Genomic DNA, 15,081 nt, shown 5'->3' with positions numbered 1-15,081 from the left:
TGTGTATATTTATATATGACATTTTAACTACGTTATGCAGGATTTCATAGCCTTAGCATAAATGCTCATTTCTTAACTCAACAAACCCTTAATCATTCCCAGTTACACCAGCACCAGTGCATGGGTACAGAAATAACCAAGACACAGTCCTAGGCCTCAAGGTGCCAACGATGTAATGGGGGAAGGCAGAGATAAACAGATGTAAAACTTCAGGTGATCTTAGGAAAGCAGTATACATGGGGTATTATGGGAGCACTAAGTGAAGATATCAAAGAAGACTTCTTGAAGGAACTGACTACAGCGCTCAGTCTCAAAGGACAGTAGATACTGGGTGCTTGATATGGGGAGGGTTGGAAGTGGAAGAGAAGGCATTTGAGAAAACGAGAAGCATGAGCAGAGGCATGGCATCCTAAAACAATGTGGCGCGTGCAGAAGACTGCAAGGAAGCAGCGCAGGGTGTCTGGAGTTCACACTGCACATCACAGAAGGATGAGGAGTGTGCCTGGAGCGGGGCAGGCACAGAGCCCAGATCACAGTGAACCCTTTAGGCTGTGCAGACAAAGAACTTGGCCTTGATCCTGTCAGTGATTCGGAGCCATTGACAGTGAAAGAGAAGGACACGGATGGTTTTGTGTTTTACTTCTCGGTTAACTCTGGTGGCTGCATGGAGGGATCTGATGGGAACAAGACCAGTTTGGAGACCATTCAGCCCTGAACTAGAGCACTCGTAACAGAGATAGACAGATGTGGTCAGACTGGAGAAATACTTACGTGAAACTGGCATGATGTGGGGATTGATGAGATGTGAAGGATGAGGGTGAGGAGGAAGGAGGGATCACAGATGACTTATGGGTTTCTTGCTAGAATGAGTGGGTCCTTGGTGGGACCACCAATGGAGATAGAGAATACCACAGAAGAAACAGGTATTGTGGGACATAATGACTTGAGTTTGGACGTGTTGGGTGTTAAGTTTGAAAACCCCTGTGTCATTTCTAGGAAGTGATTTCTGACAGACAGTAAGTTATAATAAGCTTGGATTTCAACCCTACACCAATGACACATACTTCATCAGGCTGTGGGCAGTAGTTTAAACCAGGTTACCCAAAGTGTGGCCTGTGGATCAGCAGATCAGCCTCACCCAGGGATGTGTCAGAAATGCAGATTCGTAGGCCCACCTTCAGACCTGCTATTTCAGAATCTCTGAGGTTGGTGCCAGGAAACCATTTTAAAAAACTCTGCAGGTAAATTATAAAGTTTGAGAAACACTGGGTTAAACTCCATAAATGCATGAGATCACCCATTGCTGAACTCACTTATTAGTTACGGGAGGGTTTTAAAATACAGATTCCTTAGGATTTTCTGTGTAGATAATCATGCCGTCTGTGAAGGTTTTTTTCCCTTCATTTCCTATCTTTATGGTATCTGTTTTTTTTTAATGCCGGATTGGCCAGAACTTTCAGTGCCATGTTGGTAAGTGATGAGAGCAGACAGCCTCGACTTGTTCCTGATCTGAGAGAGAAAACATTCAGTTCTTCACAATTAAATATGATATTAACGGTAGGGATTTTTTGCAGAAACTCTTGATTAATTTCCCTCTATTTCTAGTTTGTTGAGAGTTTTTATCACGAATGGATGCTGGATTTTGTGAGATGCTTTTTCTGCATCAGTTAATATAATCATATAATTTTTCTTCTTTAGTCTATCAATGGAGTGCATTATGTTGATTGAGTTTGAGTACTGAATGAATCTTGCATGTATGGAATAAATCCCAGTTGGTCTTGATGTATTATTATGTTTATATATTGCTGTATTGGATATGTTAATATTTTAACGATTTTTACATCTAAATTTATGGGAGATATTGGTCAGTAATTTTCCTTTTTACTGTTTTCGCTTGATTTGGGTGTCAAAAAATTCCATGAGAGTGTGGATGCAGGGGTCAACTTTATAGTGACTTGTGGTGGTGATCACTTTGTAGTGTATACACATGCTAAACTATCATGCTGTACACCACAAATCTGATGAAATGATAATTTAAAAATTCGTGAGGGTAAAACTGGCTTCATAAAATGAGTTGGAAAGTGCTCCCTCCTCTCTATTTTCTGAAAAAGAATATTGTGTTGATTGTGTTGTTTTTTCAAGATTAATAATGTTCTGGAGAGTTTCTAAGCATGGTGGGATATTAAGGGAAGGAGGGGCCAGTCTTGTACATTCCTCCTTCCCATTGAGGGTGTTCCTCTCTGGAGCCCACTGTGCATTAGTCACAGCAGGAAGCTCCACCTAGGAGGCTCAAAATGTGGAGGAGATGTGACTTTGATGTGAGTCTTCATACTCACTGATATTTTAAGAGACACTAAAGAAAGATTAGAGATTAGCACTTGTGTAAGCAGCTTATAGGACAGCTAGCATTTGAATTACTTTCTAATTACTTAGAACTTGCCCTTTAAGTCTTTTCCTGTACTTAATAATACTTTCCCATAAGTCAGAAAGGCTCAGGAACCAAGGATTTAGAGCTGGGAACAAAGATTTTTTTTTTTTTGTCTTTTATGATATTTTTTAAAATTAGATTTTTTTTTCTTTTATGATATTTAGATTTTGTGGTGTACAATTCTCTAAGTTTTGACAAATGCACAGAGTTGTATAATCACCACTAAAATCAAGATACCAAATTGTTCCATCACCCTTCAAAAATCCCTTTCATTTCCCTTTATCATCAACTCCTCCTCCCAGCCTCCGGCAACCACTGATCTGTTCTCCAACCCTCTAGTTTCTGCCTTTTCCAGAATATCATAAATAACATCAGACAGTACAGGGCCTTTTGATGTTGGAGTCTTTCACTTAGCAAAACGTGTTCAATATTCATCTATTAAATAATGTCATGACACCTATGTCACGTCATCCATCCGTAAGTCCTCTTTCTTTTTCTGTTTTTCCCCAGTGAGGTCCCTGCTGGCTTTATTTCTTTTGTCTGTGAAATCCAGGCACACCCAAGGTTCTTCCAGAGAAACTACCTGGTCATTGATCACCTTGTTTAAAGCTGTGTGACCCCATTACCTGGTTGACAAGATCAGAGATAGATAACTGACCACACTAGGCTGGGCAATGGCCAATGGCGTGACCTGGTAGCAGAGCTCTGTCCAGCGGAGGCAGAGTGCATCACTGACTGGCCAGGCTACTCCAATCCTCTTAGAAGACTCAGCGGCAGCAGGAGTCGTAGAGGCAGAGGCAGAAAGAGCAGCCACTTGGAACAGGGACCCAGGATTCATTTCCTGAAGACACAAGGTGACCAGATCTTTAGAACTTCACAGCGTCTTGAACAATGTTTCATTCTCTACCAAGCCTTTCTGAGGGTGATGGAATTCCCCATCTTCCATACCCCTCCTTGTATCCCATACTTGTACCCTTTTCATTGTTTCTTTCTAGATGTTTGAAATTTCCTTCTTTTGTCATTTCCTTTCTGTTTCAAGAACTTCCTTTATCCTTCTCTTAGGGTATCCTGGTGGCAGATTCTCTTAATCTTCTTTGAGGATGTCTTTATTTCCCCTTCATTCTTGAAGGATTAATTCACTTGATAATAGAATTCAGAGTTGACAGTTCTTTTCTCTCAGGGCTTTAAAAATGGGCCACTTCCTCCTGGCCCCCACTGTTTCTGATTTTATGAGAGCGAGTGGAAAGACCCATCCAGAGACAAAACACTCTCTGGCTCTGCAAGATGTTTGCTGCCTTCAAAACTCCTCTAATTTTGGTAAATACCAAGGGAACGCTCACTGGAAAAACAAACAAACCAACCAACCCTTAAGCTGGTTAGTTGCCCATGTAATCTGCTTAGGGCTACAGGTAAAGGATCTTTCCTTGCCTAGAAAGGATAAATTGACCTTCTTTCTCTATAATCTTATGGAGTTAATTCTCTTACAAGTAACAGTTTAGAGAAGCACTCTGCAATTCACTAGCAATGCATGAGAGTGACAAGCGACACAGGCATCTCGGTCCAGGTCTGCTTTGCTGTGTGGTACACTAGAAAGACAGCTGAATATGGGAAGTGTTCACAGGCTTGGGCCTTGCTCCTGGCTCCACTACTAACTTGATGTGCAGTCTTGAACATATCATTTAATTCCTCTATGACAAGTTTGTCCAAAGATCTTAAAGATGCTGACGTATGAGCTAAGGTCTATTTAAAATTGTATAAAGTGATGTATAAATGAATACTAGGGGCTGAATGCAATTGGAAGACTGAAGCCAAGTGTCCCACCGAATGGAGCGGGAGCCGGGGCCCTGCACCCTGAAGGCTTTGCGTGTGGAAGATGCAGCAATCAGTTCTCCATTAAATGTCGTTAGTTGAGAGTTCCCAGCCATCACCTGGGCTCTTTCACGGTCACATAGCACTGAACTGTGTGTCATTCCTGACTTGTGGCTTCATCTCTCTGAGGAAATGCATATAATACCAGTTAGGGAGAGAGGCTGGTACTTCTTAATGTCACTGGTCACGTGATCAGTGTCCCCACTGAAGCAGGGGACACTGTGGTTCACTCTCTTCTTTCCAGTTTTCTAGAGTTCCATAAGAATCATGTCATGGTGTGTGTGTGTGTGTGTGTGTGTGTGTGTGTGTGTGTATGTGAGAGAGAGAGAGAGACAGGTCGGGGGAGAGAAGCAGTATCCAGGGGAGTGTGTGTGTCAGGGAAAGGGAAGGATGCGGGGAGAGAAAGGACTAAAGGCAGCAATGGAGAAGGGAAAAACAGTATTGAATCACAATCTGCAAAGCTGCCCTTGGAAATCAACATTCTGTGTGTGTGTGTGGATTCAGGACCTGCCTGTTGACGGGAGAGAGCCCACGTCAGTTCGTAAGAGTAACCAATTATCAGAAGAGTCTGTCCCGGGCTCACCCCACACTCTTCCAACTTCTTTGCTCCTGGCTTGGTCCTCTTAAGCTTATGACGACAAGATTAGGTAGCAGGAGGGTATTACAGGGAGATAAATCAGGAGGCAAAGGTCCTTTATTCCTCTCCTGCGAAGAAGGCCACCGGACAGCCTATAGGAGAAACGCTCAGCTCTGTGAGTATGTCTCCACTTCTGGAGAGTTTAAGCAGGATATCATCAAAAGGCTTTGTGGTGGGGGGTTGACCAGGCTCTAAAACAAAGAAACGGAAGATGAGAACACGCAGAACCTGAGGGCCTGGACCAGGGCTGGGGATGGAAATGGGAGAGAGCAGGAAGGCAGTACCCCCAAGCTGCCTTACAACACCCTGGGGCAAGCCGATAAGTGAAGCTTGATTATTCCTAGGTCACTGCAAACCTTGATTACCAAATCCATTTAGAAGGAACCCCAAACTGACCCTTCTTTTTGGCAACTTCATAATAAACAGTTTTTTGGGGGAAAGGAGGGAGCTGGGGCACTAAATGACCACAGAGCAAACAGTTCTTCACTACCAGGAAGTGCTTGAAAACTGGGTCCAGGCACCAAGAGGCTGCCGTGGGAGCGTGAGGATGAGGGCAAGGGGCGGAGGGCCAGCGGGAGTGACCGCCATGCGGGGCGCTGTGCAAAGCCTCCTCCCTCTGAGGTTAAAGCGTTTGTTTGTTCCTAGCTGAAGCAAGGTGCTTGCTGGGTTTTTGTTTTTGTTTTTTCGTGGCTTTGGTTTGGGTCTTCCTTGGCTCCCCAGATTATTTGGTTCTCCCTGCCTCAGCAGGACCCTGGGTAGCTTTTATGGGCTCAAGCCCATCAGTGAGGGACACAGCCCCTCCACCTGCATTCTCCCCATCCAGGATCTTCAACAATGGGGTCGTCTGTCTGCCCCTATCTTTGCTGGGAGGGTGGGTGCTGGGAACCTAGGGGGACCACAGTAGCATCAGAGAGCTGGACTCAAGAATCTTCAGGGACTGCCCTCCCTTAGCTGGAAATGACAGAGGCTCACCCTCTGCAGCTCCAGACAGCTGAGCCCTGCTGCCCTGTGTCTAAGGCAGCCCTAACCCCAGCTCCCTGCAAGACGATGCCTTGAGATATTAATTACATTGCTGCCCCCACTTCTTTCTGTGGAATAACAATTTGTAATCTGCAAAAGGGGAAGGGCTAACGTTGCTTTAAAAACAGGAAAACAGTCTGCCTCGCAAAGGAAAGAATTACTTTACGCTTTTGAAGGCCAAAATGTGAACTGTCTTCTTATAGCTAAAATCAGGTCTGATACTCAGTTCAGAATTATTCAGCTCCAGGGATGCCCTTGGAATTCCTAGGAAAGCAAGGTCAGGATAAGTTCAGCCGTAGGTGACATCTGTGGCTGACAGGACTGGCTTCCAAGGCAGGACAAGGTCGTATGTGTTCTGCTTTTCTCAGGGGTTTTACAGGGAGAAAAGGAGGGTGAATCCATGACAGAAACACTCTAGGGATTGGCTGACTGTTCTACGTTCTCAAAAATGAAATACTGGACAGGAAAACGCGATAAATGCAATAACAATTATTACCCAGAGTGCAAATCCCGAGGACCACGAGGATCAAAGGATTAGCCTGCAACGGTTATGTAACTCTTTCTGAGGAGAATCCTTTTATGTAATGCCTCACGCTCAGAATTAGACACGAACTCTGTCCAAGCCCAGAGGTGCAATGACATAAACATGCCAAAGAAACTTGCCAGAGGAAAGAGGAAGTGTCATCGGGGGTGCGTAGAAGTCAAGGGTGAATTTTGAGTTCTCTGGAGTTGCTGTTAGGGGTGTCCAAGGAATCCTAAAAGGGTTCTTAAGACAGAATCTTGAGACTAGACATTAGTGAATAGTTGGGGCACTTGAGGGATGCAGAGGGTTACCTGGCAAGCGTAGGTGACCGTCACCTCTCCAGTGCGTGACCAGGACCCTTCTGCGGATGGCCCAGGAGGAGGGGCGTGCAAATCCAGGGGAACCTGAGTCACAACCATAAGTTTGTTTGCATGGCTTCCTCGACCGTCGGAATGTCTCCTATATAATTACTCCTTTCTGAGCACTTTTCACTGAACACGTTATTCCCTCTTATTTTCCCCATTACCCTAAAAAGAAGATATTCTTTGATTCATTTTATAGATGGAATGAGGCCTAGAGAGGTGATGCCACTTACCCAAGGTCACACAGACAGTTTTGTGGAGCAGGAATTTGAACCCAGTTTTATTCTACTCTTTACAATGTATTTCCCCCTCAAGGGTGATCTGACTTAGGGTTACCTTAGGCTGTCCCATGATAGACTTTGAATTTAACATCCACAGTGGGGCCCCAGTTAGAGTCACCGGCTTATGTAGAGGGTGCCCGGTTAAATTTGAATTTCAGATACACAACAACAGCAAAAGTTTCTAAGTGTAAGTATATACCCTGGACTATTTGGGATATACTTATACTAAAAAAAAAAATCATTTGTTGTATATCTGAAATTCACATGTAACTGGATGTCCTGTATTTTCATTGGTTAAATCTGGCAATCCTCATCCTAGTAGGCTCTCCAGATTAGAGAAAGGAAAGTTTGTAGTTTCTTACTGCTTTGAGAGAATGGGGGAACCCACACAACTTGATCTGTGAGAAATTCTCTCATTCTCCTCTGTGGCTTTGGCAGAGCTGGGATGTGTCAGCTACTGGTGGCACACTCCGAGACCAGTGCTGCTCTTGGCAGCCCACCAGCGATTCCCATGGTCCTAACCACGCTTGGGAGAGGCACCAATTTTGCCTGTTTACCAGGGCAGGAGAGGGCCCCCAGCACAAGAATTGGATTCACTGAGTAGAGGAGCTGGCAGTACATTTCCTAAAGCCACTGAGGGCTTTGTGAGGCAAAGATCAGCTGATGCTTTCCCTGTGGTTTGAGGGAGAAGGTCACAGGGACAGGATCTCATGACCCAAGGTTCAGGGTGTGAGTTCAATCTCTTCATTTATTTGTTCACTCATTTGACAAATACATATGGCATGCCTACGATGTGCCGGGTACCATTGTAGGTTCTGAGGCTACAGAAATGAACAAAGAGTGAAAAGGCAGCCTCTTGGAGCGTTTTCCAGTGGGGCATGAAGACCAGATCCATGGTGCATGAGCAGGTGATCCAGGGCCCTGGCCAGGTTCACCATCCCTGCTTCCAGCTCAAGATGAGTCAATGTGCTTCTGTTGAACCAGTTGAGGACTGGCAGGAGAGAATGAAAAAAGTAACTGGGGAAAAGAAAATAAGGGAAAAGTATCTTGGAGGCAAGGTTTAGAATGTAACATAATTTTTTTAAATAATAAAAAAATTGATAAATGTATGCAATAAAAGATTTGAGGGATGTGGCAGAGAGAGAGGAAAGATGGTTAGCACGAGCCAAACAGTGTGTGGGAGGATTGACGTTAACAATATTTGCCTAAGTCTATAATGGATGAAATAAGGAATTCTATGAAAACGAGTACCCAAGCAGTAGACTGTGGAGGGGGTTGGCCCAAGCTGGGAGATGAAGGCTGTTGGGAAGTTCTTCAGAGCTTTTCAGAATCTTCCTTCTCAGAGTAAGTAGTATTGACATCTGTGATAGAAAAGGAGAAAGAAAAAAATCCTTCAGCTTAGCATAAATCATGTTAATTTACTATCACATGTTACCATAACATGTAATAACAAAATAATGTGTTATGTTGTTTTATTTGTACTTGGAGAGTTACAATGTGCATTTCTTTAGCTAAAAGGAAAGCTGGGAAAACCATATTGGATAGGTCCTTAATTTGAACAGGAGAAAATGCTGAAGATTTCTGTGAAATACATGGCTAAAGAACTTCATGTCTGGATGTGGAGAGTTAAAGCACAAAACTTGCTACTTCACATTCTGCACTGACGTGCGTGTGGGTGTGGGTGTGGGTGTGGGTGTGTGTGTGTCCACGTGTGCTGGGATGTATGAAATACTTTCACGGTGTTGGTACTCCTGGTTCAGATTTTCCTTCCCCAGATGACTACATTGTCATTCCCTAGATCTAGGAAAGTAGTCTCTGGGTCACATGACGATGAAATAAAATAAGGACCATAAAGAACAAAGACTATGAAAACTGAGGGAATAAACATTTAGAACCAGGTTATTTTGCAGCCGAATGGAAGAGTAGGCAAAGTATAAAGATTGTGTCAGTGCTGTAAAGGCTGTAGATACTCTTTAGTTCACATCTCTCCCTTTGCAGATGGTGACATCGGTGATCAAATCGGAGAAATGCCACCATTATAATAAATTCACACAGAAAGCGAGTGGCAGATCTATTAGAACAACAAATCTACCTAGATTTTTGAAATCCATCAGTTTTCAGTTTATATCCCACTGTACTGACTGTCCCCATTGATTTATACCATATTTTCTTAAAAATTCCTCTCCTTTTTAAAAAAGTCACTCTGGGTGATTTTTTTTTTTTTTTAATGGAGATACTGGAGATCGAACCCAGGACCTCATGCATGCTAGGTGTGCACTAAAAATCCCTTTAAAAGATAATAACTTCTTCCTTTTGGTGTCAGCACAAAATACTGAGCTTCTTTATCAAGGTAATTTTTCCCCTTCCAGTTTACTGTAAAGTTCTAATAAGCAATGGTCCTCATACCTTGAAGGGTCTTCTTTTCCCCTCCTACTGTCTAAGAAGCCTGAAAGAAAACCATCAGCCACCCGAGGACCATCAGGATGAGTGACAGCACTACATTGGCTCCTCCAGCTTCCAACCAGGGTCCCACCACCCCACGCAAAGGGCCCCCCAAGTTCAAGCAGAGGCAGACTCGCCAGTTCAAGAGCAAGCCTCCTAAGAAAGGTGTGAAAGGGTAAGACCAAGATGAAAAAGAAGACTTTCTATTGTTTTTTTTCCCTCCACGAGACTGTTTTGGCTATGAGAAATTAATGCTCACAATACTAAATAGACATAAAAATTTCCACCTTCCCCTCTGTTTTCCTTTCTAACACAATATTTGCAGAATCACGTTCTTAGTCCTGGAATCCTTTCTCATTCAGCTCCCAGATCGACAGCCAAACTGAACATGGAAAATGGAGCCTTTCAGAGTGACCTTCAACTTGACCTTCCAGAGTTTTCTTGACCACTCTCCTTCACTGATATAACTTATGCTTTAATCTGGAATACAGAACCACTGGCCACTTTCAGAAGGCAGTTTATTTTTATGGCTCCTAATCGTCTCTCTTCAGTTTTTCATTTTTCTCTTTTTCTCCTTGCCAAAACTTAATTTATTTTTCAACACACACCCATGTTAATTTCTTTTTGAAGCCATTCCTGACTCCCTTAGATAAACTTTATCATTACTTCCATGTTAGCATTTTGTGCATTCTGCTACTGTAACTTCTATTACTTTATATGACATTTATTGCTCTCTATCTGTTCCCTGAGACTGAGATTCCCCCAGAGAATATGTGTGTGTTTGTTTTTCTCTTAACGACCAGTGCCTAACACAATGCCAGGCACAGAGCAGGTGCTTAAAAAAAAATACATGCTTTTGGCTCACTAAGCCAACAGATAAATTAATCATTGTCATGCCTTTTCTATTGCTCTCTCATTCCAATTTCTATTTTAAAAAGTGGAGTTTGACTAAGTTGCCCCACTGATCATTTTTTTTCTGGCTCTCAATTGTCTCAGGTTAAATTTGTTTAGGGAGCATATACCTCTACCCTGGGACTCAATGTCTAAAACCTGCCTGAGTGACCTTTCCTCTGAACCAGTTCCAGGCAAACAAAAGGAGTTTCTCAGATACAAAAACTTAAACCTCTTGTTTCCCTTTGAATCAGGAAACTTTTCACATGACTCATTCCAGGATCCTTCTGCTCTGACGACAGCTAATGGCTCTTGTGTTTTTTCCCATAGGTTTGGAGATGACATTCCGGGCATGGAGGGGTTAGGAACAGGTGAGCTCCCCGAAGATTTAAGCAAGAACTTTGCCCTTGGAGTTTTACCTTGTTTTCTCCTTTTAGCCTCAAGAGGCAGTTGAAAATTACCAGCAACATCTAAGGCAGCAGATTCTTTGAAACCCCAGAAATGTAGAGTTTTAATTTACCCTCCTACGTAAGTATGGATGTGCCCAGAGGCAAAAACTCTAACAGAAACCAGACTAGGCACAAAGCTGAAGAATCCTCTTGCTTTGGTAAAATACTCTTGAGGGCATATAATGGTGCATTGTAGACTTTCAAGGTAGGAAGGTTCTCAGAGTCAGTCTGGCCCAACATTTTTATTTTTCAGAAGAGAAATCTGAGACATAGAGGAATTAAGTGACAATCTGAGGCTGCAGAGTGAGGTACTGGAAACAAGGGTGGGGCCAGGGAAGACTTTCCACTCTACTGAGTGAACCACTTCTTTACCAACTTCCTCTTTTTACACATCCTCTGGCACCCAGAACAGGGCCCTACACACTGAGAGTATGTGGTACAATAGTTTTCAATTGGCTAGAATTTTCATTTGTTGCATAATGCACGCAAATTACTGCAGATCCTTTAAAAATTAATTGACTTTGGTTTTTACAGCAGTTTTAGGTTTACAGAAGAATTAAGCAGGAAGTACAGAGTTCCGATCTAACCTCTCTGCCATGTTCCTCCTCCTGTATTTAGTTGCCCTAATTATTAACAGCCTTGAATTAGTGCAGTACATTTTTATAGTTCATAGACCAGTGTTAATGCATTATTATTAACTGAAATGGCTTGTTCATTCTTCGTGTTGTCCAGTTCTTTGGGTTTTGATAAATGCACGATGTCCTTTATCCACCCTTACAGGTTCATTCAGAACAGTTTTACCACCCTCAAATCTCCCACTCTCCACCTGTTCATCCCTCCCTCCCCACAAACCCCTGGTGACCACTCACCTTTTTACGGTCTCCATAATTTTGCCTTTTCCAGGTGTTAGAATATATAGTTCTAACTATGTATAATCTATAATATAGAAATTCTACTAGAGAAAGACATAGCATGTAGTAATTTGCAATTTGAATTATAGTAATTATTATTTTCAAAGAATCTCAAGCAATGCCAGTGCCAATAAAGATACTGAGAATAATTACACCTGTCCGGACTTCCATCCCTCTGATCCTGTGACCAATACCGACAAATATATTTTATTTTTTAAAGTTTTTTAAGTTTAGGTTGTTTTCTATAATATTCTGATTTAGAGTAAAGCCAGAACACAGTTACTGACTGAATGCTTTCTACTGTGTATTCTGATATTTATTTAGAGTAGGTTTTTGATTAACAAATTAACAAATATATAATTTCCTATAATTACCAGGAATATTAACAAATTAACAAATACATAGTTTCCTATAGTTGGAATCATATAGAATACAGCTTTTCCAGACTGAGTTCTTGCACTTAGCCATATTTATTTATTTAAGATTCCTCCATGTCTTTACATGGCTTGATGGTTCATTTCTTTTTATCACTGAATAATATTTCATTCTGTGGTTGTATCATCCCATTGAAGGACATCTTGATTGCTTCCAAGTTTGGGCAATTATGAATAACGATGCTATAAATATCCTTGTGCAGGTTTCTGTGTGGACATAGGTTTTCAACTCATCCAATACACTTGTGGCAAATGGTGGCACCCATAGATATCAGTGTCCTTACTGGGCAATTCTCAGTGTATTTGCTCTTTGCTCTCCAGTGCCGCCCCTGGGGTCTCAAATAGAATGTCTAGCCACTTTATAAAGCTCGTGTGCTAGTCTTCTAAATCATATGCTCCTCTGTTTTAGCCAAGTATATACAAGACCAGCAAATTCACTATGGATTCTAAATACATCCTTAACTCTGCCAACATATTTGGAGTAGTGGAAAGAGGTTTTTACTGAGGGAAATTCTAAAGTCTTTGACCTGGTTCTAGTAATCTCTACAACTATGAGATTTTTTGGCTAGGTGTCTAATCTCTCTGGGTATCAGCCAGCTTCTCTGTAATTCGGGAACAATAATATCTTATTCCTGACGCGAGGGACTGGATGAGATGCTGCCTTGAGATCACTTCTCGGTGTGCGATTGGATGTAGGCATTTCAAAATGTAGCAGAACTGAAGGGCAGTCAGAGAAGCCCAAGAAAAGCATCTGGACTGGTAGCGAGAAGGAGGCTGGATTTCCACACCACAGGCATTTGAAGAGCCCCATTTCTCATTTTAATCCTTGACCCAACTAGAATTCCAGCTCTGTTCTCTCCTTTGTGGCTGTGCTTTTGTGAGACCCTGTGCAATCAGAGGGCTGCACTCCCACAGAGTAGCCCCAGTCCAAAGCCTTGGGTCATTTCCCTAAAGTAGAAGCAGAATAAAACCAACACAGATTCCTGGGGAGGGAGGGTGCTGTTCCGGGGCCATCAGAACCCTGCAGAGGATCAATTAAGCAATTGGTCTGCTCCTTCCTGGGCTGCAGGGCCCTTCTGGGCAGCTTCCCAGTCCCTGGATAATGAATAGGAGAGAGGAGTGAGGCATCTCTGTCTGAAGGATGTCCTTTTGAACAGAAGGCTCTCCTGGGAGTGAGGCTGACTTATAAGTTCTTCTTCCCTCTCTTGCAGACATCACAGTGATTTGTCCCTGGGAGGCATTCAGCCACCTGGAACTGCATGAGCTTGCTCAGTTTGGGATCATATGAGGCGCCGGAGCATCTGCCACTCTCCACGCCACCTGCTATAGCTTTGCTTACTTCTGCCCTCTTGATCTGCCTGAGCCTTGAAATTCAGCTGTCGGAAGTGGTTTCTTTGACTTACACAGTCATTTCCCATAAGTTACTACTACGAGTTCTCTTGGTGTCAGACTCTCCCATGCAGAATAGTTGAGCTCAGAATAGCGGGTGAAATCAACTTCTAACCGGGCGTTTCAGACATTACCATATTTCCCTATCAGCTGAATAGATGTCATCAGTATTTCTCTAAATTTTGTCTAAGTCCTTCACATCTGTTTTTGCTAGGCATTCATTATGACTGGTAGTAGGCTTTTAAGATACCATTTATGTCACTTCTCTCCCCTTTCCATGTAATAAAGGAGACATTTACCTCGAATCTCATGATGAAGTTGTATTAAATGCTATATGCAAGTATCTGATGCCCTGTTCTGAGAACCCCTTAAACGAAGAAGGCACAGTCACACAGGAAGTGAGCATGGCGCATGCAAAAGAACATAGGATTAGGAGGCAAGTCCTGCTTCTACTTCGTTACTTTCTGAATCATGACGTTTCTGGGTCTACATTTTATTGAACTAGGTCATCCTTGAGGTCTGATGCAGCTTTAAATTGAACAGTTCTAAGTTAGTGGAAGACTGGAGATTTAAACTCAAGACTCTGACCATGTAAGCCTTCTCTTCAGTGCCTTGATTCAGATTGAAAAGATTTATATACTTTAAAGTGTATGCTCAGATGCAAAAGGTAGGGAGTGGCATCCAAAAATTAAAATGACGGCTTGCTTCATCGCTGAAGTTGTGTCAAATGTAATGTGCACATAACTAACTATCTTTCCCCAACACTTTCAAGGCAGTTGTGTAATTCAAGGGCTGCCGTGCTCTGACTTGGATGCTTTGGGTACTAGCAGTATTAATTTCTTCTTTTCTGTTTTGTAATTTGTGGTAAGAATGGAGTAAATTAACTGAAAAGAGAGGCAGGATGGTAGAGAGGTGAGAGATTTGGGTTCTAATCCTGGCCCTCTAATTTTGGGCAGAGATCTCACCCTTGGGATCCTCCAGTTGGCCTGAGTTAGATAATATAAGATTCACGGTAGCAATACATTCTGTGACTTTGAACATGACAATTAAAGGAGCTCAGGACTTGAGAACATTTCTTCTGCTACAAGCTCTGCCCTTACTATTTTGCACAAATGACACAGTTACCTTCTGGCCAGAAATCTCAAAACCCAAGGAACACATATGGACTGGAAGTGGGTAAGGAGACTGGATTTCCAGATTGCAGGAATTGAAAGCACTCCTATTTTTTTCATTTTAATCCTTGGCCCCACTAGAATTTCACTTTGTTTCCTTCTTAGTGGAAAATAAAAAAGTATAAAAGAAAAAGTCTGGTATAAATTCAAAAAAAAGTGAAACCCTGAGATACAAGGAGGGCTGATGGCTCCCATAAACCCAACTGGAAGTCAGAAGTCAAATGAGCCCATTGATGTGGTCAGCAGGGTTCACCTTCAACATCAGAGATCAGG

General features: G+C 42.6%; 1 protein-coding gene across 3 annotated transcripts in view; it reads left to right on the top strand.

Annotated features, from left to right (window-relative positions):
• The window catches only part of PDE6H (phosphodiesterase 6H), a 64,948-nt gene extending 50,932 nt beyond the window's left edge, over positions 1 to 14,016 (top strand). For 2 of the 3 annotated variants that reach the window (XM_032473105.1, XM_006192105.2), the window contains 3 exons: positions 9,534 to 9,737; positions 10,784 to 10,824; positions 13,459 to 14,016. In XM_032473105.1, coding sequence (XP_032328996.1) covers positions 9,604 to 9,737; positions 10,784 to 10,824; positions 13,459 to 13,535 — 252 coding nt within the window. In that variant the 5' untranslated portion in view covers positions 9,534 to 9,603 and the 3' untranslated portion in view covers positions 13,536 to 14,016. Of the gene's footprint in view, positions 1 to 4,976; positions 5,050 to 9,533; positions 9,738 to 10,783; positions 10,825 to 13,458 lie in introns of those variants that run through there. The other variant, XM_032473107.1, reaches the window with a different exon arrangement.
• Positions 14,017 to 15,081: the final 1,065 nt, after the last annotated feature.

The sequence above is a fragment of the Camelus ferus genome, chromosome 34, assembly GCF_009834535.1.
Source record: "Camelus ferus isolate YT-003-E chromosome 34, BCGSAC_Cfer_1.0, whole genome shotgun sequence".
NCBI lineage: Eukaryota > Metazoa > Chordata > Mammalia > Artiodactyla > Camelidae > Camelus > Camelus ferus.
The sequence above is the reverse complement of the archived record's forward strand: the minus strand, read 5'-3'. Positions and strand labels throughout refer to the sequence as shown.